The 27,820-nt window shown below is 39.0% G+C and overlaps 2 protein-coding genes across 5 annotated transcripts in view; one reads left to right on the top strand and one right to left on the bottom strand.

Annotated features, from left to right (window-relative positions):
* Positions 1-241: 241 nt before the first annotated feature.
* LOC148755290 (uncharacterized) lies at positions 242-2,888 on the bottom strand. Of its 2 annotated transcripts, none has more exons than XM_088792591.1 (2): positions 2,406-2,888; positions 242-444 (listed from the first exon to the last, which is right to left on the bottom strand). In XM_088792591.1, exons 1-2 carry the CDS (start codon positions 2,886-2,888, stop codon positions 394-396), a joined length of 534 nt encoding a protein of 177 aa, XP_088648717.1. In that variant the 3' UTR covers positions 242-393. The 2 variants fall into 2 exon arrangements, with proteins under 2 accessions (XP_088648717.1, XP_088648718.1); XM_088792592.1 differs by lacking the exon at positions 242-444 and adding an exon at positions 1,381-1,523.
* The window catches only part of HHIP (hedgehog interacting protein), an 87,884-nt gene continuing 62,869 nt past the window's right edge, over positions 2,806-27,820 (top strand). For all 3 annotated transcript variants that reach the window (XM_019730761.3, XM_019730762.3, XM_019730760.3), the window contains exons 1-4: positions 2,806-3,625; positions 9,292-9,484; positions 15,508-15,664; positions 16,376-16,577. In XM_019730761.3, the coding sequence (XP_019586320.1) occupies positions 3,347-3,625; positions 9,292-9,484; positions 15,508-15,664; positions 16,376-16,577 (831 nt within the window). In that variant the 5' untranslated portion in view covers positions 2,806-3,346. The remainder of the gene's footprint in view (positions 3,626-9,291; positions 9,485-15,507; positions 15,665-16,375; positions 16,578-27,820) is intronic.

Genomic DNA, 27,820 nt, shown 5'->3' with positions numbered 1-27,820 from the left:
TTCCATTCCGTGAGCAGGATTTCAGCTCCCATTGGCTGCCTCAGCCACGTGCTCTTGTTCAGGGCACCACCTGCATGTAGATGGCAGTCCTGGAGGGGGCTACTCAGTGCTGGTGCGAGCAGAAGATGGTGATCTGGCCACTTGTGTGCGGCTCCGCTCCTTGCTAAAAAACAAGCAAACAAACCAAAACGATTTAATTTGTCTGGATGAGTGTGGTTGGGTAGGGCTCCCTTCTTCTTCTTCTCATCACTTCTGATGATTTAGCTCAAGAGGGAGATCTCCCTGATGAAAGAAGACCATTTTTCATGTTCAAGTATGCAGATGGCTGTGCAGCCTCCAAGTGGGCTTTCCAAGTTTCATCTTAGGAAATAACCTTATGGTGAGTCTTGATTCCTAGAAAAGTATGCTGTCAGTCTGGCTGTAGGTGAGTTTTGCAATTTCCCTCTGCGAAGAAAAAACGAATACAAGTTAGTTCACTTGTATAACACTGCTTAGTGACTGGAAATTCTATGTGGCACTGAGAATAAGCTCAGCTCTCTCATCAGTGACCCTAATTATTGACTGTCGTGACTAACAACAGATGGGATCAATTCTAGCTCCCATGTATCAAGAAAGGACAAGTTTGTCTCATTTCCATGATCCTTTATAAATCTCTATACCTTGAAACTTAGGGTCATAGGTCATAACAGCTGCATAATTTTTTGAAACCAAAATTAATTTACATTTATGATGCCTTTAGTCTTCAAGTACGACCATAAGAAGGTCTGTTTCAAACTACTAAGATGAATTTATCCCTTGGAGATCTCAAACCACTGAAATATAATTTTTAAAGGATTTTTATTTTGGAAAAAGATCATAAAACTGGTATTTGGGAATAAAGCCTTGGATAGTGAAAAGCAACCTAGATTGGGCCCCTGTGTCCTGGTTTTTAAACTACCTAATTAGATGATATTGTGTAAAACTGATTTCATCTTGATGCAGTTCATCTTCAGATCTGTTTATTAAATGAAAGTTTAAAGTCTTAAATTCCTTATAACACTATGATTTATTTCATATTAAAAGTGCTCAAAGCAGGAAGAATATCAGATAAAACGTATGTGGGTCAGAAGAGACATCTGAGATCACACGTATACAGAAGTCATGGGTATACAACAGCCCCTGGGAAAAATGGTACGTTTGTTACAGGGACCCTACACTGAGCTAGGGACTGGACCAAATATGCCAGCACATCCTTTCAGTTATTCTAATCGGTCACCTTTTTGGGGAAAAACCTAGCTCCACTTGTAAATCCGGGCCCAGTAAATGAATGGGGCAGAAGCCTTACCTTGCCACTGCGCCCACTTTAACTGTAATTAGTTCTGTCAGCCCTCCAGCTACACCATCACCAACTTTCGCGTTAGCTTGGCAAAGTCCATGTCCCAGAAGTAAAGCAAATCCAAATATGGCGAACATTTCTCCATTGCCCAAATGGGAAAACTGCCTTATCTCCTCTTCAAAATCCACCCGCCAGAAAATCAGCTCCCCTGTTAAACAGTCAAGTGGGCAGAAAGCACATTTTGTGTGCAATCCCTTAGAGGTTTGTCCTGATGCCAAATTGCAGGGATCCCATAAACGTCAAGTTACCATTCTTAATAACGATCTTTTTAGAAACACTTTCTTTAGACACACTTTGTCTAACTGGGGCAAAGTTTGATTTATTTAGGTACACAGGATACATTGAGCATCCCGCGTCTGAACGCCCGCAAAACTGCCATGAATTCTTTCTCCACAATTAATGCCTCTGTATTTACACCTCCGGGGAAATCTCCCCAGGATTTTTTTTCCCCTCATTTAACATGAACGCTGATTCCGCGGCCAGTTTCTTCTACTCTTTTCTACCTGGAGCCGGGGAACCTGTGATCTTCCGTTCCGGGGTAGGAGCCAGCAGGGCCCCCGCTGAGTTCCAGGGCACAGGTGGGGCCCTGGAAGGGGGCGTCGGAGGCCAGCCCGCTCAGGCGGGGGCAATCCCTGGGGTAGGCAGACTCCGCCGGGATATCCCACCCCACCCCACGCGCACGCGCTCATGCCATGTCAGTAGCGCGCAGGACCTTAGGCAAGGATGGGTACCTCTTCTGGAAACAGTCTTCAAACCATCTCAACGTACTCAGCGGCTCGCAGCATCTGGGTTGTCCCCCCGCCTCTAAATCAGACCCCCAGGAAGATCTCTACCGACTCGAGCTTCACACTGACAATCACCGGGGAACTGGGGAGTCCGTCCGGGCCAGGAGAAGGAAAGGGGCCAAAAAGGCTCCCTCCCGCCAACTCCAGCCCACTCGGTTCATCCTCCCCTGGGGCGAGGGGCGGGTCGGGGCCGGGAGGCCCTGAAAGGGGCCCCTCCCTTCTCACCTCCCCGGGCCCACTCTTACTTTCTCTCGGAGCCTCAGCTCAACCGCCTTTGGCCCGGGGTCGCGCGGAAGGGCCGCGAGCAGGAGAAAGGAACCGGCGCGGACTCTCGGGGCCGCGCCCTCGCTCCAGGTCGGCGGGCCGGAGGGCCAGGATCGTGGACGCCCCCACCCGGGCGCCCCGGCAAGGCGGGCGCGCTGGGTCCCGCGCGCTGGAGGCCGGCTCCGGGGGCTCATCAGGGCCCCCCACCTCCGCCCGCCGCGGAGGCCCACGGCCCCTCCCTGCTCATCCCGGAGGCCGGGGCCCCGGGGGACGCGCTCGCGCCGGGGCCGCCCCCTCCCCTCCCCCCAGCCCGGGCGGGGGCGCATGAGAAGCGGTGACGTCAAGGGGCGCGCGGTGGCGGCACCTCCCCGCGCGCTAGTTAAAAAGAAGAAGAAAAGAGGGAACGAAACATGAGAGGCTGTGTGAGAAGCTGCAGCCGCCGGCAGAGGAGACCTCAGCATCATCTAGAGCCCAGCGCTGGCCCTGCCTTCGCCTGCCCCGCCGCCGCCGCCGGTTCTGTTTCTGCTACTGTCTCACCTAAACTCTCGTTACACGGACAAGTGAACCTCTGTGGCCGTCTTCTCCTCCTCTTCCTCCTCCTTTTCCAACTCCTTCTCCTCCCACTTCCCAGCCGCAGCAGAAAGCCCCTGACCCAACTGACATTGGCACAACTACAAACGGTGTCATCCGCACAACTTTCTCTCGCTCCTCGGGCTCCCCTAAGGCACTGGACGCATCGCCTCGTCTTTTATTTTTTGCAAAGTTACATCGCTCTACATATTTCCGCCCCCGCCACCTCCCTGCCTTTTGAGTGTCCAGCCGTCCCGCAGCCTCCTCCAGGAGCTGCGTCCTAGTGCCCCTGCTGGGCAGTGGCCTTCCCCCCAGTCCGCCCGCGCCCAGCCCTGGCCGCTCCGGGCAGACGATGCTGAAGATGCTCTCATTTAAGCTGCTGTTGCTGGCCGTGGCTCTGGGCTTCTTTGAAGGAGATGCTAAGTTTGGGGAAAGAAGTGAAGGGAGCGGAGTGAGGAGGAGAAGGTGCCTGAATGGGAATCCCCCAAAGCGCCTGAAAAGGAGAGACAGGCGGATGATGTCCCAGCTGGAGCTGCTGAGTGGGGGAGAGATGCTGTGCGGTGGCTTCTACCCTCGGCTGTCCTGCTGCCTGCGGAGTGACAGCCCGGGGCTGGGGCGCCTGGATCACAAGGTAAGCACGCAGCCGCCTCACCGATGCGAGATTGGCTGGGTGGGGTTCCCTGTGGCTCCAGCAATGTTGGTGTCTGTAAGAAGGGCGAAACTTGTTTGGGCAGTTCTTTTTAATAACTGTTCTAAAGCCTGATTCCATGGTGTATGCCTCCGGGGTGCGCAGATACCTCTCCCGCCCCCAAGAGTCCGCGGTCGGGATGCTGTGCAAAACTGCCTGTCTCGGAAAAGAGAAGCTTCTGTGGTACTCGCATTCGGGGCTGGGTAAATATTTTAAAAGAATCGCGATTAACAGTGTGTTTTGGATCGAATCGGGCATTGGCTGTGGTGAAACTGTAAATTAAGGTGGCTGTGGTTTCCGGTTTATTTTTCTAGGGTAAAAAGATTTGTGCAGCTTTCTCCACGTGCTCGGTTAGGCAGAGGATTGAATCGTAAAGGATATTGAAGCATGGTTGGTTTATGATCCCCAGCCCCGTCAGAGGGGGTTGTCCAACATTACAATCGTTAAACAGAGAAAAGGGAACTCTTGGTGCTCTAGTTGAGAACCCGTAACACTGGCGGAAGAGTTTGCTGGGCGTATTTATCACATAAAACGGAGACTATCCGTTTGTAATGTTTTGTAGTATTATAGATTCAGGCTTTCAATGGTATTTAGTTGTCTAGGAAGATCTCCAGAAACGTGTTTCAGGAGTAAGGGCATTACATGTTCCTTGTGTTAATAAGTTTACACAAATATGAAAATAGTGTTGGTTGAGTGAAAAGACATGCTTATTTTTGAGTTTGCAACATCTTTCTTGCCATGGGATGCAGTCATGTGTGCTGTCTACTGTACTCCAAAGAAAGACTGGGGGATCCCGTCATTAACAACCACTGCACGTGAAATAAACAATCAGGTGTCTTTGCTCCCCCTCCCTTTCCCCATTTTAGGTTTAATTAAGAATTCCTCTGTTAAACACAGCAGTTGTCAAGGTCTGAGAGACTCTTGGAAAACTTGTGCTTCAGTCTTGCTGGCCCAGGCATAATAAAAAAAAAATACCCAGGCTGAATCTAATTTTTATGCTCAGTTCACGGTAGATTTCACTCTATTCTCATGTAAACAGCTCCTACGAATCAACATATGTGTCTGGGTGGTATCTCTCACTTTGTTTTGTAACAAAAAGCCATATTGCATCATTTAATTTGCTCAAGTCATGCAAATAGGAAAAAATCAATAGGACAAAAAGGGGTCGACTTATCCTCCTCCCCACTAAACTGCTGCCCACACACAGAGTCCTGTTGCTTATGGCAAAAGAATAACAACAACACCATTGTGTTTGTTAGTTGGTTCACTAATGGGTGAAACTAGAGAACATCATTCTCTTTCAGTCCCCAGCTCTGTCCAAATGTTCATGCCTTTTGAGGGAGCATTTGTCCAACTCCCTCTATTCCCCAATGAGTGAGAACTGTCTTGCTGCAGGTTTTCAGCTGCAACTCTCTCTTTATTCTTACCATATGCAGCAGTAGTCTGAGATTCAGGGAACAGATATTCCAGCATTTTACTCAAAACAATGTCATTAAGCTCCTGTGTTATAATTGAATTAAATTACAGAATAGCTACATTCACATCATCTGCAGGGTTTTACCAGGAGCCCAAACGAACCAGGAAATGCAGAGGGAGGTTTAGAAACACATGCTATTAAATCTTCCTGTGTGCAATGTACACTGAGTACACCCATGATCTGCAGACCCCTGCAATACCGAACTCTTCCAGGAACATGAGGAATGAAAACTTTGTTCTTAACTAAATATAGTGGAGGATGAAGAGGGGGGTGGCTGAGGGCAGTTATAACCCTAAGAGAAGTTACATAAAAAAAAATTTTTTTTAAAGAAATTATTCTTTAGGAAGCAATCTGCCACGTTAGCTATCCACATTCCTTTCCGTTTTACGTGCTTCCAATCTCCCAACAAACCCCTACTCGTTTGGGAAATGTCTCTGAATTAAATTGGGTACACTAGACTTTACTGGTTTCATTACAAATGGTTTATAAGCCAACAATACTCAAATTGTTCAAATCAGAGATTGATATAGCTATGTCTATGCATTCTTGACCTATGTTAGCTCTCAAGTTTTAATAGTTTTTAAAACATGTTATTTTATAATAAACTTCAGTGTTTCCCTTCTTCCTCTAAGCCTTCCTGGTTTATAATATATGTTAGGGTCTTATTTCATAATGTGTGTACAGGAGAGTGATGGCTATTTGAAAGAGCCCTTTTTTATTTATGAAAAAAAAAATTTTTTCCCCAGAAAGATTTCTGCAACTTTTCAAGAAACTACAGGAGTACCCTTTCCCATGGGAAGAAACTTCATAGACAAACAGATAGTAGCAAACTAGGTAGGAATATTGAGCATGGTCAGCTGAACAAATAAATCCAGTTTCCATACTAACACATTTTCTTTAATGTAATGAACCAGCATTGAGTTCAGTTCTTTAGCCATGGTATTATGCTTTGATATTCTAATTTTTTTGTATATTTTAATAATTTTGTGTGTTGTAGTGAGGTGGCTAACTACCATTATAAATAAGTTACTGCCAAAATTTAGGAAGTTGTATTGTCTTAGCAATATTCTTGCAGCTCCTAAATACAGCAAGCATGCTAAAAGGATCTAATTCCCATTAGCCAAACTGAATCCACAACCAAATGAAATAGCCCCATTTCTAAAACTTAACTTGCAGCCACAGAGGCATAGAAGCTCTCTCTACCTTGGGTGGTTTCACGGCCAAAGCTGTCAAGGAATGGGTGAGAAGTAATTGTTTTCAAGTGTGCCCTTTCACAATCATTTGTTTGCTCTGGCTCTTTCAGGGACAAAGGCTATTGTTGAACACATCCAACTAAACAAATAACTCATCCTGGGGTCCCTTTAACAGCTGCCTTAGTACAATGATCTATTTACATATTAGCCTAAAATTGAAACTGAACTCTTTAATGACATAATCCAGCACTATAGTCCAGAGACGCATGTGTTCTACCCAACAGCTGAAGAACCTTGTAGGCATATGATTTTTAGAAATAACTTTTTGTGTACCAAGTGATCTCAAGGCTACATCTTAATATACTGTCGTGTATTTTCTCCTTTTGTCCGCTCATCGAACCCATGTGGATGCCTTTTTATCCTCTTTGTTTAGTTACTTGATAAATAAAGAGAAATACAGAAGGTCTCTGTCACCCATTTTACTATTTGTTGATAAGCTATGGTTGTAGGCCACGCTTCTCTGTGTATTCCAGGATTTATCTTACCTTTCTTCTATGGATTTCACTTTCATGTGGCTAAAGATTAAAGGATGACCTGCCAGATGTTATAAATTAGTCAGCAACAGCCACAATCATTACTAGGCATGCTGTAATAATGTTTCGAAGTTTTACATGATTTCCAAAGTATATTTAGTTTAAACCACTATAATTTGATGGTTTCATATATGGCTTTTAAAAATTGAAACAGGAAATTAGCCTAAATTTCTTCTTAAGATTGATGACATTGTCAGACATAAAGTTAAGGACCTATATAGACACAGACACACAGGCCGAAAAGAAGAAAAAACACCCTACACACACCAGTTCGCATCTGTCTAAAACACTGTTGCAGCTTGGACTGAGTTTAATTGACTTCAGTAAGACTATTGGTTCATTGAAACCAAAGCCAGAATGATGGCTCTATCTATCTTCAAATAGGTATTTACACTGCAGACCTCACACAGAGCAAAATGTTACCATCCTGCTGGGCCGGAACAGCATGAAACTTTACAAAGAATAATATTATACTTGATTTCAGATAATTTATTGAATCCTATTTCTGAAACTTTTGATGAGAGATCTTGTGGCCAGGGCACATTCCAAAAATTGTAAAAGACAAAATTCTTTAGGCACTAAAATCAAGCTCTTCCTGGATAGCAGCTGGGAGAGTATATGTGGATCATTTTGTTTCAGCTATAAAAAATGGAAGCATGCATATTCTCCATAAAACCAAAGGTAATTACATTCCAGTTTTTCAGCCAGCAAAAGAGATGGTTTCAGCATCCTGTAGTTGTTTTGTTCTTAGAGAACTGCTGTATGATAAACAAACAGAACAAACTTGAACAGTATTAATATTGAATAGATCTGTGAGGTCTGCCAGAGTATAGACAATAAAAGACATTTAAAACATTCTTGGAATGCAAATTCTAAGTGTCTGGTGTATGTTTCCTTTTAGAAATCTTTAACCATTTAAGCAATTGTCATTTAAATAAATTGATAAAAATTAAAATGTAAATAATTGTGATTAATGACTTTTCCGACTATTGTAGATAGTTACAACATATTTATTTTTTTCTGAACTAGGGTAATTTCTATTGGACTTTTAATTACTGCATGCTACAATTTCAAGCATGCTTGTATTCAAAGATTTTTTGTTTTTAGTTGCTTTGCTCTTTCAGGTCCAAATTTTGTGATTACCTAGAATATCTTTATCCTATAAAGATAAAAAGTTCTATAAAAAGAGAGCCATACAATTTACTCAAATTAGAACTTCAACCTTTGAATGAAATATTTGATTTAAACAATCATCTAGGGTTTAAACCGTTAATTTCAGTTCATAGTTCTAAAGACATAATTAAGTATAAATACAGTTACATAAACTGAGAAAAGGTATATTACGGCGTTTTTAATATGAAAAATCAATTATTGATTTAGACAGCACTGCACTTCACGTCTCAAATATTGTGCAGATATTGTTCCTCTAGATTTATTAGAGGGATTCCTGAAGTCAGTTTTTTAAAATTAGTACTAGATACTGAGACTTATTTTATCTACAAATTTCTAACCTCAATGAATCAATGACTCTCAAATTGGTCTTACTGAAGTAAAAGACATAACACTGTATAAATAAGGATAAAAGTATGTCTTTTTTCATTAAAACTTACTAAATACTATACAAAAGCACTTTTATTAGACTCTTGTGTTTATTCATGCATATAACATACCTGAGGAGCTAGTTAGGAAGTTTTTCCTGGCTAAGATATAATGAATAATAAAAAGTGGTCTTAAACCTGTTTGATTCAGCTTCAGGTATTATTTTTATAGAACATGAAAGGGAGACAGTTTCCCATTTTAGCAAACTTTCCCTATGCAATCTGTAGATTGAAACTTAATTGAAATTAGAAAAATGTAACTCAAGTAACATCTCTGAGAATATCGTATTAGGAATTTCAGGAGTGAAATAGATTTTTACCTAAGACACAAGTAAGCCATGTTTTTAAAAATTCTTCTTTACATATAGTTGGATACAGGTATTAGGAATTTTGAAGTTAAGTATCAGGCAATATACACATTGAGGCAGAGTGAAGTGATAGAGGGTGAAAGGGACTAAATATAATTGTCATTTAATTCCTCACCTGAAAGACAAATAAACAGACTTTGATTCGCAAGAGTGAGAAGTATTTTTCTGTATCCCTGTCCTTTGCTCTCCCATCTCGACCCAAGAGACTATGTGTGTCTTATAAAGGCATTCTCCATTGTGACATGGTAATTCTTTTCAGACAACTGCCTTGGCTAAATTATACTTTTCTACTTACATGATTACAAAAAAAAAAACAAAAGTAACTAAACGTAACTTCACACAACTAAAACGAACTTTGTTTTTTGATTTATGGCTTTCAGATATTTTCTGTTACCAACAACACAGAATGTGGGAAGTTACTGGAAGAAGTCAAATGTGCGCTTTGCTCTCCACATTCGCAGAGTCTGTTCCACTCACCTGAGAGAGAGGCCCTGGAAAGAGACCTAGCACTTCCCCTGCTCTGCAAAGATTATTGCAAAGAATTCTTTTATACGTGCCGAGGCAATATTCCAGGTAAAAAAAAAAAAAAAAAAAATGCATAATTTAAATAAACTACTGTGGGATATCCTTACAAGATACCTGTTCTTAAGTGCTTGCATACAAGAGTGTAAAATTTATCTCATCTTTCAAAATACCTATTTTTACCTCATAATTAACCTTCTCAACTTTGAAACCTATTATTACTGCTCAAAGGGATTACTGTCATTTCAGTCTACACACACTATGTTGGTTTTGTTGAAATGTTTTACATTTCTTATTACACCGATAATACAGCTGGTTATCTTTACACACGTTGGGTTATCAGTACGAATTTATTGTTGGTGTCTTCTTTACCCATCAATGTCAGTATCAAGACAGGCTCCCCTTCTACGTTAACTGCAGACTGGCCACTGACTTTTAAGGTATTTCCTTAAATAAAATATGATTCAAAACCCAAAAAATTAACACTTTCCAAAGCATTTTCACATATAATGACCAATTTGTTCCTCACAAACCCTGGGAGGTAGGTAGGAAAGGTGGAGTCATATCCATTTGACAGATGAGGAAAACTGAGCCTCAGGAGGTGTTTAATGGCTTAACCAAAGTTGTACATTGAGAAAGTAATAGGGTAGATATAGAAGTTCTTAATGCTTACAGTCTCCCAAACATACCTGGTCACTATCATATTTTGGACCCTAATAAACAAATACATTTTTGAGCATTGATTAAGGTTACCATCAAAAGTTTGTAAACTTGGTTGTTGGTTTAGTTGGAAGAATCAACACAGAGGTAGAAAAGAATTTAACGAGACAGATTCTGTTTAGTTAGGCAAAGTCACACGCAAACAAACCCACTGAAGCTAACAGTTCATAATGGTACTGAAGGAAAAGGCGAGCTCTAGAATGCACTTGGCGAAATTTTTTTTAAGTGCTATGCACATTTCACTTTTTTCTCTGACCCAGAAAAGTGTAGATTTTTGTATTTTTTTTTATAGAGCTCTCTTAATAACCTAAGAAAACATTTTGACTAGGGTTGCTTGCTTCCTTTGGTGTACCATAACGTGTAGCTAAACCCATTCAATGTGAAAATATTATTATTGTCTTTATAAACTACAGCCATGTTTCTAAGGCTTTTCTTAAACCAGCTGTTTCTTCCTCTTTATCACATTCCCCAAAGCAAAGTAGAATAATAGGTCACGGTTGCCTAGATGGCCTGTCGAGAAGCGATAACAGATTAGGTCCCATAAAGGTTTGCTGAAAATTTTCAAGTCTTGAAGGTTTGCCTATACCACTGGGAGCTGAAAGTGATCCCCGCACTCAACATTTTCATCTACCTCTATCTCCTTGAGATAAAGCCAACCATGCTGGATTTCGGGACTCATCTGCAGGGATCCTTCCTATATCTGAAGTTATTTTAGCTTCCAAAGCAAACAACCAAAAGCAATATCCACTGTAAGAGAGAGAGAGAGAGCACAGCAAACAGCTCAGGAGCCAGAAGGGCAAGCACCTCACTCCCCAGATCAACATGTGTGGTGACGAATGACAAATTTATTTTTCTACAGAGTTTGTATATATGTAAAACTGCTGAAGTGCATCAAGATGTCAAGTGCTTTTGGTGGCCACCCAGGCTGCCCTGAAAGATAACCAGATGAAAGCTCCACTCCAGTGGTGGATGGAGCAGCAAGGGTGCTTTCCGGGGACAGGCTAGCATGCTTCAGCAACAACCAGAGGGCGCTTCCTCTGTATCCATCAAATACTAATAATCATTCCAAATACGCATCCCCAAAGCAAGTTGTAATAACAGACTCTCGGTGTTACTAATGTTGATCGATTTGTTCACCAGACTGAGCCTTGGCATGTAGATTACCGTTTCCTAAAGTATGATGAATAAGATGGTAATCCTTCCCTCCCTCAGCCCTTGCCTCCAACCCAGAAGGCCCTTTAGAATTCTAGAACGCTCATTTTTCAGCAATTGCTCAAAAAGTGAATTTGCAATATTTTCACTTTAAGTCTATTTAATGACATGGTTTACTTATCTCTGAAGTCAAAATTATAAAACAAACAAACAAAAACCAACAACAGCTATTTTGTGATTTTTTTAAATAAAATATTAGTCAACGTATTTTGACTATCCTTATTAATAGCCTCATCTTTCTGCAAATCAGAAACATGCAGAAGAAGGTACCCTAAGGGATGTATTTTGCCAAGAGAAGGCAAATGCTGCGAGGGGTGCAGAGAGAGAAAATAATTCCAGAGGTATCTTCATTTCTTCCCCCATTGCCCAATACAAAATAAATAAATAAAGTATAAATGATCTATCCTGTTGCTTCACCTTCATGGCTTTAAAGAAAGCATCGGTCACTTTAGCATACACATACACCTGGAAAAATAGTTGCTTTCTAGAAACTTTAATTCAGAAATATTCATGGTCTGCTTATTTTCCCCTAAATGAAAAAAGTTAACAATCACTATTGTGAGGATACACTAGTTTTATTAATCATAATCTCCAGTTATGAATTTACTTCGGGAGGTAAATTCTTAAAACTTCTAAAAATAACAAAATTGAAACACACGTGCGCACACACGAGCTCCTTTCTCAACACCACAGGTCTTTTCTTCCTCCTAAATTATGATGAATAGAGTTGATGCTTTGCTTTTCGCTAAATGATGGCATAATACACTCTGTGGAAAGCATATAAAAGGATATCTATTGGCCTTGCTTCGTCCTTTACCCTTGTTATCATAATGATTTTTATCACTCTTATTAAAGAGTCATCTGTAGATTGTTGTAGTGTGAAATGTCTGTATACAATTAGTTCCGTTGGTTTAATCCCATTGCTAATGAGACCAAGGTCAAGGATTTCATTCCACTGAGTCTCACTAGTCCACAGCCACTCCTGACCCCATCAGATACCTCACACATGTGTCTTATTAGTTCCCAAGATGGATGGATGGACACCCATTACCTCGACTAGAAAATGCTCTTGAGTTCAGGCCTCACTGACAATGGGTTTTTGTTTTTTTTCCATTTTTCCGTATCATAATGAACATCACAGGTACTGAGGAAAAAGGACTTTTCTCTCACATGCATGCTGAGAGAAAAGCTAAAGCTTAGACTTCTCCACAGAGAATATTCATTTACATGCAGTGTTTTATTGGGTACTTTGTGGTATAGACGACTGGGTCCGTGATCCAGGAGAACAGTTCCAGATCCAAGATATTTGATAAATTATTGGGAATTAAAACACACACACACACACACACACACACACACACACACACACACACACACCTGCTGGAATAATCAGTGAACTTCCATCACGAGTAGACTTGATCATATTGTAATGGTCCAGGGTGAGCTAAACACTCACTTTAAGTAAAATTCTTTTCAATTCAGTCTTCTGAACAGAGGGATACCATTTGGCAGATTACATCTTCCCTGGCAATAAATGTCATCCCCATGCACAGAAACCAGGTCCCTTTTAGCTCTTCACAGAAAAATATATCTTATTCATCACTATCCACAAAATTGGATCATTTAAGGCAAAGTATTAATAAAAGGATTAATTGTAAGAAAAATGCCCATATTTTTATGTAAAAGTCTTCTGAGGTGGCTCCCTCCCTCACACTTAGATGATCCAGCTTGCCTGGAGTCTATAAAAGGCTTGTGGTAACTCACTGTTAACATTTTTTTGTTTTGTTTTGAGTTTGCTAAAAGAATATAGTACCTCTGCAGCTACAGTGTATGAATTTGCACTCATTAATCTTCAGAAGTTCCATGTGAAAATGATTTCTCATTTCCTCGAGTTTGTCCCCAGCTAATAATTCTTTATAAAATGGAATCAGCCACCAGCATTGTTCATTAATTTCCCCTTAAGATGGTATTGGTTTGCAGACTGTAATGCTGGAATACAAATATTTTTAATAAGCAAAATCGAAATTTCTTCTGCATTGTGCTTTGATAGTTTTCTGTGATCCCATAGGCAAATATCACATTAACACAAAATTTCTCCTTCACACATTTGGTTATAAATATTGGGATGGAGATCTTCCCAGCTTGATGGCAGATATGCTGGGGGTACCAAAAAAATGTATACACATGCCTTGTAGTCATCTTTTGTTATCAGTACATATTGAGTATTACAATTTTAATAGTTTGTTCCTTTCTTAAAATGTGTACACTTTTTTTGGCCATATATTATTTATTTATATATATATATATATATATATATATATATATATATATATATATATATATCCCAAAAGAAAGATCTAGCACAAATGGTTTTAAATTTGATTTAGCAACTCAGTTTTTCTACTCTTTTTGTCTCAGACTTGTTTAACACCACTAGGATTCTTTCATCTGTATGCTCAGCCTTTAAAGAATAGAGGAAAAAAGTTATCTTTTGCAAACAGTAAGTTGCTAAAGATGAGTAAATGTTGCTGTAGTTTTCATTCCTCTGCCCAACTTCTAATCCCTGAATTTTTTCAGAGAAAGATAACCTCCTTCCAGCTGCCTTGTCCCGCCCCTGGACCACCCTTTCCAGCTGCCATGCCTCCTTTTTCTGCCCCTCCTCCCCACTCCCAAGGACATCTGCTCTTACTTGTCTGGTTCCCAAAGATAAGATGTTTCCCAATAGCCTAGTCAGTTATTGGCCTTGAAGAGTCTGTCTCAGAAATTTAGGGGTGATACACTTCACCCAAAGGTCAAAATCTACATCAAGTTTTAGCCACTTGGGACCTTCAGATTCCAAGATTAGTTTTAGGTTTGAGGTGATGTAGGTCAAGCTCACAGAAAATAAACTTTTAGTGTCTTTCACTAAAATATGCCTCACTTGGTTGTCCCCAAATTTTTATTCTTAGAAATCCTTGCAAACGTGAATGTTATATAACTTCTGAACTTCAACTAAGTTACCAAGTGCCTTGATGGGGGTACAATAATGTGTAAAATTGATGGGGGTACAATAATATCTAATTTGTTAGGTAAAAATCAAGACATGAAACATAATTTAAGGTATGAGAACAGAAGCAGAAATTTAGGACTTCATATAAAGTCAATTCTGGTAGCAAGAAACTATTTTGTTAGCAAAAATCATCAGAATATGGAAGTGAATCATTAATGGATATGCTCTCCTCCCCCCCAAAATACCCTCCTTATTAACTCAAATTGCAAAAGTAATGTCAAAATTCTGTTTTGTCATAAAGTCCACTTGTTTCGCTTCAAATATACCAAATTTTATTTGATAAAAATTTTTAATACGTAAGAAAAGAAAATATCTTTCAGGTCCCTTTAAGTGATCTGTTTTGCATTTTCTATTTGGCTCCTTATATTTTTTTTTTTCAGTGAAGGGTGGTATGTCAGCTATTCTGCTTAAGAAGATTGAAAGGATATTTTAAGTATAATTTTTGTCTTATAAAATAATCCTTATCTCTTGCAAATGAGATGCAGGGAAAAAGCACCCACATATTTGAAAATGGTGGCTGTTAATAGCATCCATTCATTGTTGATCATGCCATAGTGAATCAGTCATTTATTATATAATAACCTTGTGACAATCATTAGATTTTTTATTTAATCATGTGTGAGTGACAGTACAATACGAATTGTAAAATGGCCCAAACTGGCACTTAATGGTCTATTTCTTTCTTGATTCTAATATGTTCTTAGGAAGTTATTAGTATTATAGGAGAAAAAATGCTGAATAACCAACAGATCAGTTCACAAGGGCAACATATGGTAACTGAAGAAGCTTGAAAACAAGTCAGTGTATTTATAGCATTATTGCCGGGTTTATATAATGTGTATTTCATGAGCCTCTTAAAATATCTAATACAATATTATTTCATTTCTACTGCAATTCTTAAATTTTGGTTAAAAAACAAAAAGGAAATCCGAAGCCAAAAAAAATGTTTTTCTTTCCTTTTATTTTTATCTGTGTGCTTTCCTAGAATATTCATAGTTTCTAAAAATTCTTTTCCTATATTTTATCTTTCAAATAGGATGTTTTCACTGTGACACTGAATAATTCTAATGAGTCTTTTTACATTTTTTTAAAGGTTTCCTTCAAACGACTGCTGATGAGTTTTGCTTTTACTATGCAAGAAAAGATGGTGGCTTGTGCTTTCCAGATTTTCCGAGAAAACAAATCAGAGGACCAGCATCCAACTACTTGGACCAGATGGAAGAGTATGAAAAAGTGGAAGAGATCAGCAGGTTCCTAAAGATAATACTCTTTAATCTTTAAAAAAGAAAAAAAAAAAAAAAAAAACTGACAAATCTTGTGGTTTTAAAAGTGAATCATCTGTCTTTGCTTATGTCCAGCAGCTATATCCTCCAGATGCTTTATTTTCCCCTTTCAGTAGTTTGCTTCTCTAAAAGCATATTAGCTTAAGTACTCCTCATGCTTAGCCTACTCATCTTCTGTTACGAGCTTGGCTTCTCTATGATTCATGTGAATTTTATGAGTATAGTTTTAACTTGTGTTTTATGATTGTTGGTAGCTTATGGCTCTGTGGAAATCTTCAGCACAATTATGATTAGCAAATCAGAGTTTCGTAAATAGATCATAGAACTTTCTCTCTGAGCGCCTTTCTGTAAGGTTTAATTATTGTGAGTAAAGCTAGTTTTTTAATGATAGTCACTGAAAGATGAGATAATGAGCTTATGAAATTTTAAAACATAGACATGTTTTGATTCTCTCTCTTACTTTTTGAGAGAAGGCTGTTTTTTGTTTTTTGTTTTGTTGTTTGTTTTTCCCATTGAAAAAAATGTAAAAGAATCCTATTGTGCCCTTGGGTTGGCAGCCCTTCATGATTATTAAAACCATTGATTCCTAGAGGAAATACATTTTGAAAAGGATGCTAAGTGCATCCCTTGCCTCCTTCATCTCAAGAAAAGCTCACTGGTTTTCTTTAATTTGTTTAGAAAGCACAAGCACAACTGCTTCTGTATTCAGGAGGTTGTGAGCGGGCTACGCCAGCCTGTCAGCGCCCTGCACAGTGGGGATGGCTCACAGCGGCTCTTCATTCTGGAAAAAGAAGGTTACGTGAAGATACTCACCCCTGAGGGAGAAATTTTCAAGGAGCCTTATTTGGACATTCACAAACTTGTTCAAAGTGGAATAAAGGTTGGCTTTTTAAATTTTATTTATCTTTGCTCTGGCTATGTTAATTTTATTTTAGTGTTCTCCTCACTGAAGGTATTTCTTTATAATAAAAGAATGTTTAAGGAGAAAAGAAGGAGACAACATAAGGGAATAATAACTATGGCAACTGAATTGGGACAATTAAATTTTGAATGTTATTTGGTGACTATTAAGCAGTGCAATCAGATTGGTATTTTTACATGCTTTCCCTATGTAATTTACACATTTAAAATAATTCTTGGTTTTATAAAGTATTTGGTTAAGTGTTTAACAGACATAATACTTAGAATTGTATATCAACATTTGCTAGTAGAAACAAAGAGATCTTTGGTTATTTTGGTAATTGCAAATCATTCTTTACCACTCTGTTTTTGAGTCTGTCATAAATGATGCTACTTATACTGTGATTTCCTTGTATAATGTTTTTACAGGTAAGTCAAATATTTTTATCTATAATAAGCCATCTTTATAATATATTAGCACATCTATTGCCTTCTTTCCCATTTCTCCATCTTGAATTCTCACGCTAAGTAATCTAGTAGGTACGTAAATAATATTATCAAATTGGTTTCACAAGAGAGTAACACAGTATAATATTAGCAGTACTAAGCTGTAAGGCAAATTGTGGCATTTGAAAATTAAGACACATTTAACCGCTCACGACTATTTTGGAATGAAACAAAGTAACTGCATGATTTGGGAAGAACTGGTCATCTTTCCCATTTCTTAACTAGAGGAAACATTTAAAGGAAGCTTTATACTCTTCTACTCCTATAGAAATAGACTCCTCCTGGCTTTGCCGTGCTCTACTCAAACGTAAGAACATCAAAACCAGAAGAAACAAGTTGGAAAGAATATAAACATATTCCTGATATCTATGTATTCGGTACCCACCATGTAAAATAATTAGAAAGACTCAATGAGAAAATAGGGAATGCCATATTGTTGGGACCACCCAACCTCAAGCTGATGTGACAGTGTCAACAAGACAAACTGAATAAGAGAAGTGCTTTAGGGTACTTATGGTCCTTTAAGAAAAAGGACTTTGGTGCCGAGATGCAGATCATTTAGAAAATTTGTATAACTCAGTAGTTTCAACTTTCTCCCAATAAATTTTTCATTAGAATTCACAGCAAATAATCAAAAGTCCCTTGAAAGGAAGTATTTAGTGTTTTGCACACCAGAGCTCAACGAATACATAATTCTGAAATGTGTTCTGAATAATGTGTTCTAACTCACTGCCCATGATACCTAATGAGCAAAGAATAAAGATGCAGCAACAAGTACTTTCCTCACTAGCAGTGCATTTTTGTTACTATGAAAGTTCAGCATGCTCTCTCTAAAAGAAAATATTGGGAAAAGTATTTTTAAAATCATCATCTATAATCCCATTGATTAAAGAATATCACTGTTAACATTTTGATATACTTCCTTCCAGTTTTTATATTAAAATTAAATGAATTTTTCTGACTACAAAGGTAATACAGGTCCATATTAATAAATGTGAAAACACACAAGAAGAACATGTTTTCTTTAGCTTTTTTCCTAAAAAGCTTTAAAATAAAATTGAAATCAAACCATATATACATCTTTTTAGCCTCCTTTTTTCCACCTAACACTGTCATGAGCATATTATCAGATTTGGAAATTTTTCTCAAAAACTTAGCTTTTATCTTTTTTGGATGTTCAATTTCCTTTTCATGAGATAATTTAGGATGACTCCAGTCTTTTCTTTTTATCATTGTGAATAATGTTACTTATCATTCTTGTGTATATTATTTAACCTGCTCATGGATGACTTTCTTAAAATTCATTCATAGAAAGAGCATTACTGAGTTGAAGGGCATACACCATGATACACATTGTCTGTTTGCTCTAAAATATAATGTTTTCAAGTATTTGAAAGAATAATATATAGCTTTCAAGTATTACTTTAGTAAAAATGTTGGTATTAAAAAAATATGTATGATAAAGTATAGGTGAAAGAAATGAGCTCAGAATACTTGAAAATGTTGTTGTAAGAAACAAAAAAACTGATGTTCTTATTCCTACTTGAACTGCCTAAAAAATGTCTTCCTTTTAATTCAAATTACTTCAGAGTCCCTCTTTTTTTAATGTATGCCCATTCATTGGGATGTTGAATGAAAGTTTATCTTCTCTGACATTGAAACATTGCATCGTGCAATAAAATGGCACAAGCCAGGTTATGACAGTGCCACAACTGTGCCATATGCATGTTTTAAGGCCTCTAGGAATTCTGCAGAACCCCCATTGGCCCTTCCCTCCCAGGAGAGCTCCAGGGCTTCTGGGGCTTAAAATAAACTTCAAAATCCATTCTTTTGCGTATGTAGCATGAGTTACATAATATGACCGTTTAAAGTGCAATATTTTGAATTCCCTTAGTATTTGACACTTGTGATATCAATAAGATACAAATGTACCCCATGGGTAGTTGAGTGTATACTGGATAGTGAGTAATGATACCACGTCCTTATCACCTCAAGGAGGCAATGCTATTATACAGCTGGCCTTTATCTCAGTCTCCATGACACCCTGGTCACAAGTCGCAGGTTGGAAGCATCAGAAGAGGCTACTGGTGTTATGACGGAGCAGAGGCCAGCACGCTTAAGAGCTGATCATGATCCCTGAGTGTTGTGGTGTGCCCCTCAGACACTTCTGAAATGAAAACATGTTCACTGCTATTGCACAGTCATTTTTCAGGCTTCTTGACTCATGAATTGTTATGGCAATATTCTGTGTTTGTCAACAATCATTTTGCATAAGTAATGCAATTAGGAATTTTCATAAATTATTGTGCAGATCACTTCTTACTATTCTTTAAGCTTTAAGATCCCAAGAGAGGGAATAAAGCTGTTTTAACAGACCACAGTACTGATTGCAATACCCAGATCACAGAATTAATAATGTATACTAAACCTAACCTTCATGTGTTTGAAATGAAAACAAGGCAAACCACAGTCGGATCCCCCGTGATATTAGTTAATGACCAGTACGAGCATATGAAATCAGACATAAAGAGGAAATTCCTCATTATAAGAGTTTCTGAAAGCTAGTGCTGGCTGTAAGGAAATCTGGAATTTCTTTCCTGCTAATTGTCCATTAAGAATTGGCAGTGATTTCTGTCAAACGGTAAAGGACTGATCTTTTAGTGACAAGGAGTTGGACTCAGCTGATCTCCTTAAACCAGCCCTGATTCTTTTATCTACCAGCAAAGAGCCAACCATTCAGGGCACTTGGACAGCTCTCCCATAAACGGGTCCTAACTGAAGCTCAAAATGATGTCTTATTTTTAAACACCCATGTTGTAGGAAATGGCAGTACCCTGTGAATTTAACTGTATAGTTTCACTGAGAGCAAACGTTATGTGCAAAAATGCAAAAAACAGGCTAAAGAATGGACTTGTTTTTGCTATAGGAAATCCTTTGTGGGGTTGGATTAGTAGAATAAATTCTATGCCATATGGATTTAAACTGCCATTTCATTTAGGAAGAGATGATTCCATTCACAACAGCTCAAATCCTAGAAGACTGAGCTTTGTGAAATTGCCAAGAAAAGAGTGAGTCAGAAATGTGTTTTTAAAATATGTAGTGATTTGATCCTCTGTGGTGATAGTGCACTATACAAGCTAACCACTGATACTGACACTGTGAAGAATGCCTCAAGTACCCAAATGGTGAGCAAACTTTAAAATTTTCATTTTGTGTGTGGGGGGGAGGGGGGCAGGCGAGGAGGAGTATGCATTATTTGCTATTATTGTTTTATCCCAAAGGGGAAATTCCAAGACTCCAGTGATTTGAAATCTTTAAATTGAGCTTATGTATGAATTCTGAATCAGAACTTCTGGCAAGTATTAGAACCAGCTTCTGTCTGAAGTCCTTGGGAATGATAGACTAGTGGTTCTCAAAAATGACCACATGGTTCAATTGCCTAGGAGCTTTAAAAAATTCTACTGACCGAATTAAATCAGAATATCTGGGGTTGAGACCCACACATCACTATGTTTTTAGAGATTTTCCAAGAGATTTCAGTGTGCAGTGAATTTGAAAACCAGGGGTCTAGACTGAGCCAAAGCCCTGGCCCAGTTACACATCAAATGAGACACATTTTCTCTGCCCAGTCTGTACCCAAGTCCTGTTACTGAAATGACCACTGGGGTCAAATGGTTGGACACCAGTTGTCATTTGTCCTGGACCTTTTGTCATTTCCTTGGCCTCCACGTATTACTTGCCCTCTTTGAGTGAGGAGATGAGTTAACTCTGGCAGCATGTAAGATTCTTGATATAAAGTATTGAAAAAAATGGTATTTAAAAATCTCAACAATTCTAGTTGGACCATTGTTTTACCCGTTCCATTTTTCCTGTTTTTGTTCCCTTTTGGAATCTGGCATTTGGCTAGTTGGCAAAACTATTATCATTTCTGTTCCTTAAATATATTGTTTGCTGAAACTATCTGAAAAACCCTTGTAAAAAATGACAAGGACACCAGAAGTTTGTCTAGTGTAATTTCACCAAACTTCCCTGACCACCAAGGATCTGTAAGTCAGTCTTAGCTTTGCGTGTGTGCAGCAGTAAAGACAGGCCTGCACCCGTCAACTACAGGGTGGCCCCTCCAGGAAACCAATAAGCACTGATCTCTGCCACTGAGCTCTCAGCATGGGCAGAGGATGGTGAGGCACGCACCCACAGCAGCCCTTTTGGCTTGCAGTGTGCGGCAGACAAAGCCGAAAGACTTGTCTGTCATTGGAACAAGTGTGACTGGACTCCTGTCCTTCTCTATCTACTTGGATCCTCATTTCAAAAGATGCTTTTTGAAGTGGTCCTTTTACTGGGGGGAGGAGAGGACATAAGGCTGAAAGCTGCTGATTGTCCGGGTGACTGAGCCCATTGAGGGGAGGCTCTCGAGAGACAGCAGCCGGGGCGCCCAGGAGCCAGAGGCATGTGGGGAGGACACAGGGTGCACTGGGGCAAGCCCCGGTGGGGCAGCCTCTGATTTCACATGCTTGTAAATCACACGCATAATTCTGAGCATCGAAAGTTTAGTGAAATCCAAGGGCTTGTCGACCCTTTGGGGTTGATGTCCTACTTTTCTGAAGTTTGTCAGAGACCTAACCTTTCATATTTTCTTCTCTTTCACTTGTGATCTTATGGCAGCCCATGAGATGTTAGGGTAATTTTGTTAAAGTGAAATGAATCAGCATAAGTTAGAAGCAATTTACTTTTCAAACCTGGTATTGAAAACATAGCATATACCCATATGCATATGGCGATGATTGGGCCATATATCAAATGCTTCATCAGGAAAATCATTAGAACTCTGCTTTTAAGCATGCTTTAGGTTGGAAGAAAGCAGCAAAGTATATGTGGGTTAAAGATTACAATAGAAGAATCGCCATTCTGGAATGGTTTTGTATACATGACATTTAAAAAGTTTTTTGATCTATCACATTACTGCATTAGAAATTATTAAACCTCATCTAAAAGAGAATTGCTATAGTGGTAGAAATAACCACTAGGCAAATTCATCCTAAAAGTGTTAGAAAATTAATTGTATAGTCTTACCCAAAATAAAAACTTTTAAATACCTTTTTTTTTTTTGTAGTTCAAAATTCTGGTATCAAATCACTAAGTTAAAATGTATAGAAAATGTAGATCTACAAGCAAAATTTTGACTGCAGCTATTTTTTATATTTAGGTAGTAATGATATGGTATTAAACCCAACTACCTTTATTTTCTTGAGTATTTCCTACACTTTACATCAAAATGCCCTGTACTCTAAAAAAGGTTTCCAATTTTAAATCAATTTTCATTTTAAATCTACTTTGAATGTCCACAGAGAGAAGCGAAAAGTCCCTTAGTGACACGAAATAATCTCAGTGTAATTTTCTGTTAAGCTAGTTTTCATTTCTGGTGTTCTTATTTCTTAATTTTGGCATTTGCAATTCTATTAACAAAACATTTTTTTATAAATATGAATGTGCATATACATGGTGTATGCCAGTGTATACCAGTTTATAAATATAATATAAATTATTTTCCATCCTGCGTCATGTTGTTTACTGAAGTGGCACATGCAGTGTCCCTCCAGTTAAGCAGAGAAAGGCCGCCTTCTCCTACATTTTAGGTCCCATAAGTCACAGCTGAGGTGAGGAAAGTTTTCACATTAATGTCTTTATATTTATCTAAGACTTGAAGGGCAGAGGAAATAGAGTCTATAAATCTGACAAGTCCTATGGCAATAATTTAAAGCAAGTAAAAAAACCAAGAAGTCTGGACCCTGAGAAGGTCTCTGTCACCTTTAAAAAACATCTGACTGAATATGGAAGGCACCAACCATCTCACTGTATCTGACTGGAAAGAGAAAGAGACCTATTGTGACACTAGTTGTTACTGTTTTCCAATGGTTATTTTACCTAATGAAAAGGAAACAGCAGGCCTCACAGAACTCTCTCAATGGTAGAAGGTAGCACGACACCCCCTTATAGAGACCTTCCATAGCTTTTCTTTCCCAGCGCTATAGTCTCCAAGGATACTCTGGTCTTCTTTATTACGAATCATAACCACCATTTTTAAAGCATCTCCTGTGCTAAGCTATTACATGGATTACTTCTGTAATCCTTACAGTAACCCATAAGGCAAATGTTAATATCCCATTTCACAGAAGAAAAGCCTTGGGTCCAGAAGTTAATTTAAGTAAACTGTCCAAGATAACACAGCTAGCAAATGACAAGAGCTGACTTCCAAGGCAATTGTCTGATGTCATGTTCTCAACCACGGGATTCTACTGCTATAAAGCCTTTGATCAGAAGCATTGCATAGGAGGAAAGACAAAGGAAAATGTTCCAGAAACAGATTGGTGCCAATCGGTGTTAGCATACTCAGTACTGCTCGCCCTGACTGGAGGGACCGACCGGGAGGAGGCTGAGGGCCTAGATCTAGGGTCAGGCATACAGACGTAGGTTCCAGGCACTGCGTCCACACTGTGTGCTGGTGGTTGGCCCCCAGCATGTTATTTCACCTCTCTAGGCTTAGTGTCTTCATCTGTAGACTAGAGATAGTCAAGGTTGCACTTAACGCTTTACAAGCATGATCTCACATGAAGCTGAAGTACTTTGCAAGCATTAGCTGTTGTCATCATCGATCTCCCTATCAAAGAAGGGGAAGGAAAGGCAAATGTGCCAGGCCCCAGAATGACTCACAGGCTCCAGTGGCCACTGTTAAACCTATACTCCCTGGTAGTAACGGTCCCCCTAAAGACGGGATTGAATGATAATGTATGGAAATTCTGTGATAGTGTTAGCATGTGCCCCCAAATTATATGGCAATCTCTTGGACACAAAGTTATATTGATGTATGCGTGTGGGTTTTCTTTAATTGAAACAGATCAACCTAGAATATACTGTCATTTAAATGTCTTAACTACAGGAAGACACCACCTTCATTTTTACAGCATTCCCTTTTGACGCGAGGCGTATGGCATTGCTACCTATCACATTATGCAAAAGCCCTCAGGTCTGGAGTTTGTCAGAGCATAGGCCTAACTATGATTCAGCACAAAGCAGCTGACCCATGAGGACAGCAGCAACCTTTCATCAGAATTTCCTTGCTTTCATAGTAGTTTTTCTCAACCTGGATATTATAGTAATGTATGTCTTTTTTGTGTGTTTATTTTGGAACACGGTTTGTGTCAATCTGCCCTGGAGTTTAAAAAATTGTAGGATTTGCAAAGGAAATACACTGGGACTGAAAACTAAGAAGGCACATAGTTTTGCCCACTAGCAACTATTGCTCACAGCACAGATTTAGAATCTCAGGATCTGGGAGGGGAGTAATTGGGCAAAGTTGCTGTAAAATTAACATGTAGTGTCATGATACAGAGAGTGCATTACTCAACAACAACAAAAATTTTTTTAAACAGATTGGTAAAATGTTCCAGGTTGTCAGGGAAGGGAGAATTTGAAAAGAAGTTTTCAAAGTGAAACAACAGCAACAAGCATCATTTAATTTATTTGTGAAATGTGCTGGACATCAGGTGTTAAGGCTGTATAAGTGAAAAGATCTCAGCCACCTCCCTCTCAGAACCCAGGCTATAAAAAACACTCTTCCTCTTCCTATCATATTAACTCAATATTTTATAGAAAATTTCCTAAGTCCGTAAACATGTTTGCTCTTTGTTTGTGTCTACCTTTCTATCACCAATTTTGGGAGCTTGTTTAATGTAACATTTTGCTTTTACCAGGTTTCTTTCATTTTTACATATATAATAATAAATATATAAATATATCATATAATAAATATATAGGGAGACCTATTTATACAATATATAATAGTTATATACAATAAATGTTATCAATTACTACAATATATTTTAATATGTCTGTATTTACCAATTGACATTTAGTTATTTTAAAGTCTGTAAGGTCTGTGATTATACTGAACTATAGCATAATACCAAGGCGGCCAAAACTGGAGACAGATCTGAAGTGTTTTTAAAAACTGGATCACTGCCTAGAAATTAAAAATCAACTTTGGACCTCTCAGTCAAAATATGCTTTGAAAAATAAGGTGCTATTTATCAAGACCATTCTGTAATGTGTTATAATGAGAAAAGCTTGAGAAAAGCATTTTCTAAATCATGTAATTTTTTAATCTTAGCGTGACTTTGTGATACCAAGTGACAATGCATACAGTCACAGTGACTCAGGCATTACTACCAAAATGGAGGCAAAAATTTGAATCCTTTAGCTAGTGAATTTTCCATTTTACTCTATCTGGGCATGCTATACAAAATTTAAGTTCATCCATTTCCTCATTTTAAAATATTGTTTAATTCTATAAGCCTAAACTCCAAATCACAGAAAGCCTATAAAAAAATCATTATTGGTTTAAGATAAAAGATATACTCATTACTCTATCATACATATATGTGGTAGAACAAGAACAGTAAAAGAGAACATCAATGACTTTGATCTATCTTAATTCCATCATTGCTAGCAGTTGAAATTATTGAATCTGAATATAGAACTGAACCCAATAAACTAAAGCTAATACAGCTATAAACACTGTGACAAAAGATCTTAAAGATTTGTATATTGCCAGTATTCTTGAGAAAAGAACATTTCTTTCAAATATTCAAATATCAAATATTCTGGCTTTCTCTTTCAGAGTAGCTAAATTCTTTACCTTTTTTTTTCTTTTTGAATTCTAATAAACTGTTTCTAAACCAACCTCTTATCCGCAAGCACCTTTGATTCACATGGATCACAAACTTAAATAAAATGATAGTCCTCAGGCTATTGCTAGATAGGGAAACTGCATCTGTTCTAAGAACCCTTAGCCAACAATTTGAAACTGTTCAGAATTTCTTAAAAAAAAAAAAGAAAAAGAAAAAAATTGTGTACACAGTGTGAATAGAAGATGCGTGAGGTTGGAAAAAATTAGGAAAGCATTACTCTTAAGGGGATAAAAAGATAACCGACTTTAATTCCCATTAAAATTTTAGCCTTTCCATGAAAGATTTGGTGAGAAGACTCCCACAGTGCAAACATATTTGTGGATGGATGTGAACACACCTGTTCAGGAAAAGTGAAACAAAACCTGAACTGACTTCCTTCCACACACAGGTCACCAAACATCTGTCATAAGTTATCAATTACTCGCCTAGACTGGACTCAATCCTGTGACCTGAGGTTGAAAAAGCCACATAGCTCATTCTCCTTCTTGCGCAGTCTGTGGTTTTTCCCTGTACCACCATTAAAGCTTCTGTTTAAATCTTCAGGGGTTTGGATGGTCAGATTGACCCCGTGACATTAATAACGTATTTACACCCTGGGTTTCTGTAGGCATCAGCCTCGGGCTGATGTTAGTTAGGATTCAGGGACTTGCAGTAACGTGGCTAGCTATGAAATGATTTACCCAATCGCTGGCATAGTTCCTTAATTGCATAAGTTTCTTAATTGCAACCTAAAGACAATGTCTCCTTGTCCAAGGAAGTGTGTGTGTGTGTGTGTGTGCGTGTGTTTTAAGATTTTGACTTTGATTAAATGTCAATACATATAAAACTTTCACACAAAAACAACAGAAAAAGTCTTCTCGGCATGACTGACTAGGTGAGCTTCTTCTCTTGTAAATAATTATTAGAGGTACTACTAAGTAAAACTTCTGGTGACAGCATCAATTGTCAACACCTTTGATCCTAATGTGTCGCATTCCTGGAATATCCCACCTCAGCGGGATGTGGCCGGAGCACACATCCGCTGCCAAGACACGGGCACCAGTTCTGCCAGTCTCTGTGTGACTTGGAGCAATCGCTCAACCTTCTGGGGTCCCTGTGTTTCACCTTTGAAGTCTGAGGACTAGGCTAAATGATACCTCAGGTCCTTTCTAGCTCTAAAAGAGAAGGAGAAAGCGGTACAAGTCCCCAGCTGTTTCCAAGAGAACTATGGTAGAGAGGAGTGGTCAGTGTGGCCCAGACGCTGGAACTCGATGCCTGCCCAGGTTCAGAGCGTGGGGCTCACTTTGCTTTTTTCTGTTTTTTTCCCCTTTGGTCTGACCCAGAAATCTGGTCAGTGTCTCCCAGTGCAGAGCCCACTGGGCATCCTACCACACTGACCAACAGGGCACTCTCCATTCTGTATGGTCACCAGTTAAAGTTTTAAAAGCTGCATAACTTTGCCTAAGTGAGACCAGGTTTTAGTTAACGGCAGGAGAATGTCTTTTATGTGCACGGATAATAGGGTGGTAAGTTTCCAAATCTGGGTTTGAAGGTGAAGCTATACAATGACCTTGAAGCGGGCAGTGCTTGGTGCACTGGGGAGGAAACTAGTATGGAGCTGAGTGAAGGAAGAGGACAGTGGACATAGGAGATGAGTGCTCAGAGTTGAGCTTCGGTGTGTTGGTGAATGCGGGAAATGTGTGTCAGATAATACTAGAGGGTGTTATATGTTCAACTAAGGTTTTTGGCTTTTACTCTGAGTGAAATGGGAATCACTGGAGGATTCTGAACAAAAGAGTGACATGATCGGACTTAAACTTTGAAACAAGTACATAGCAGCCATGTTGAAAGCAGAGTAGGAGGGGCAAGAGTGGAAGCAGGTAGAGGATAGATGCTGAGTCCAGGCACCAGCTCTGCTACGGATGTGCTTTCTGGCCAGAGGCCAGTCACTGACCACTCAAGCCTCAAGTTTTCATCTGTACAATGAGAGGAT

This window comes from Rhinolophus sinicus, chromosome 15, assembly GCF_057876585.1.
Source record: "Rhinolophus sinicus isolate RSI-liver-muscle chromosome 15, RSI-T2T, whole genome shotgun sequence".
NCBI classification, from domain to species: domain Eukaryota; kingdom Metazoa; phylum Chordata; class Mammalia; order Chiroptera; family Rhinolophidae; genus Rhinolophus; species Rhinolophus sinicus.
The sequence above is the reverse complement of the archived record's forward strand: the minus strand, read 5'-3'. Positions and strand labels throughout refer to the sequence as shown.

Coding starts and splice junctions, on each gene's coding strand:
- LOC148755290 (XM_088792591.1), bottom strand. CDS start 2,888: ATGATGCTGAGGTCTCCTCTGCCGGCGGCTGCAGCTTCTCACACAGCC. Junction 445..2,405: donor AGCTGAGGCTCCGAGAGAAA/GTAAGAGTGGGC, acceptor TTTTCTTCGCAG/AGGGAAATTGCAAAACTCAC.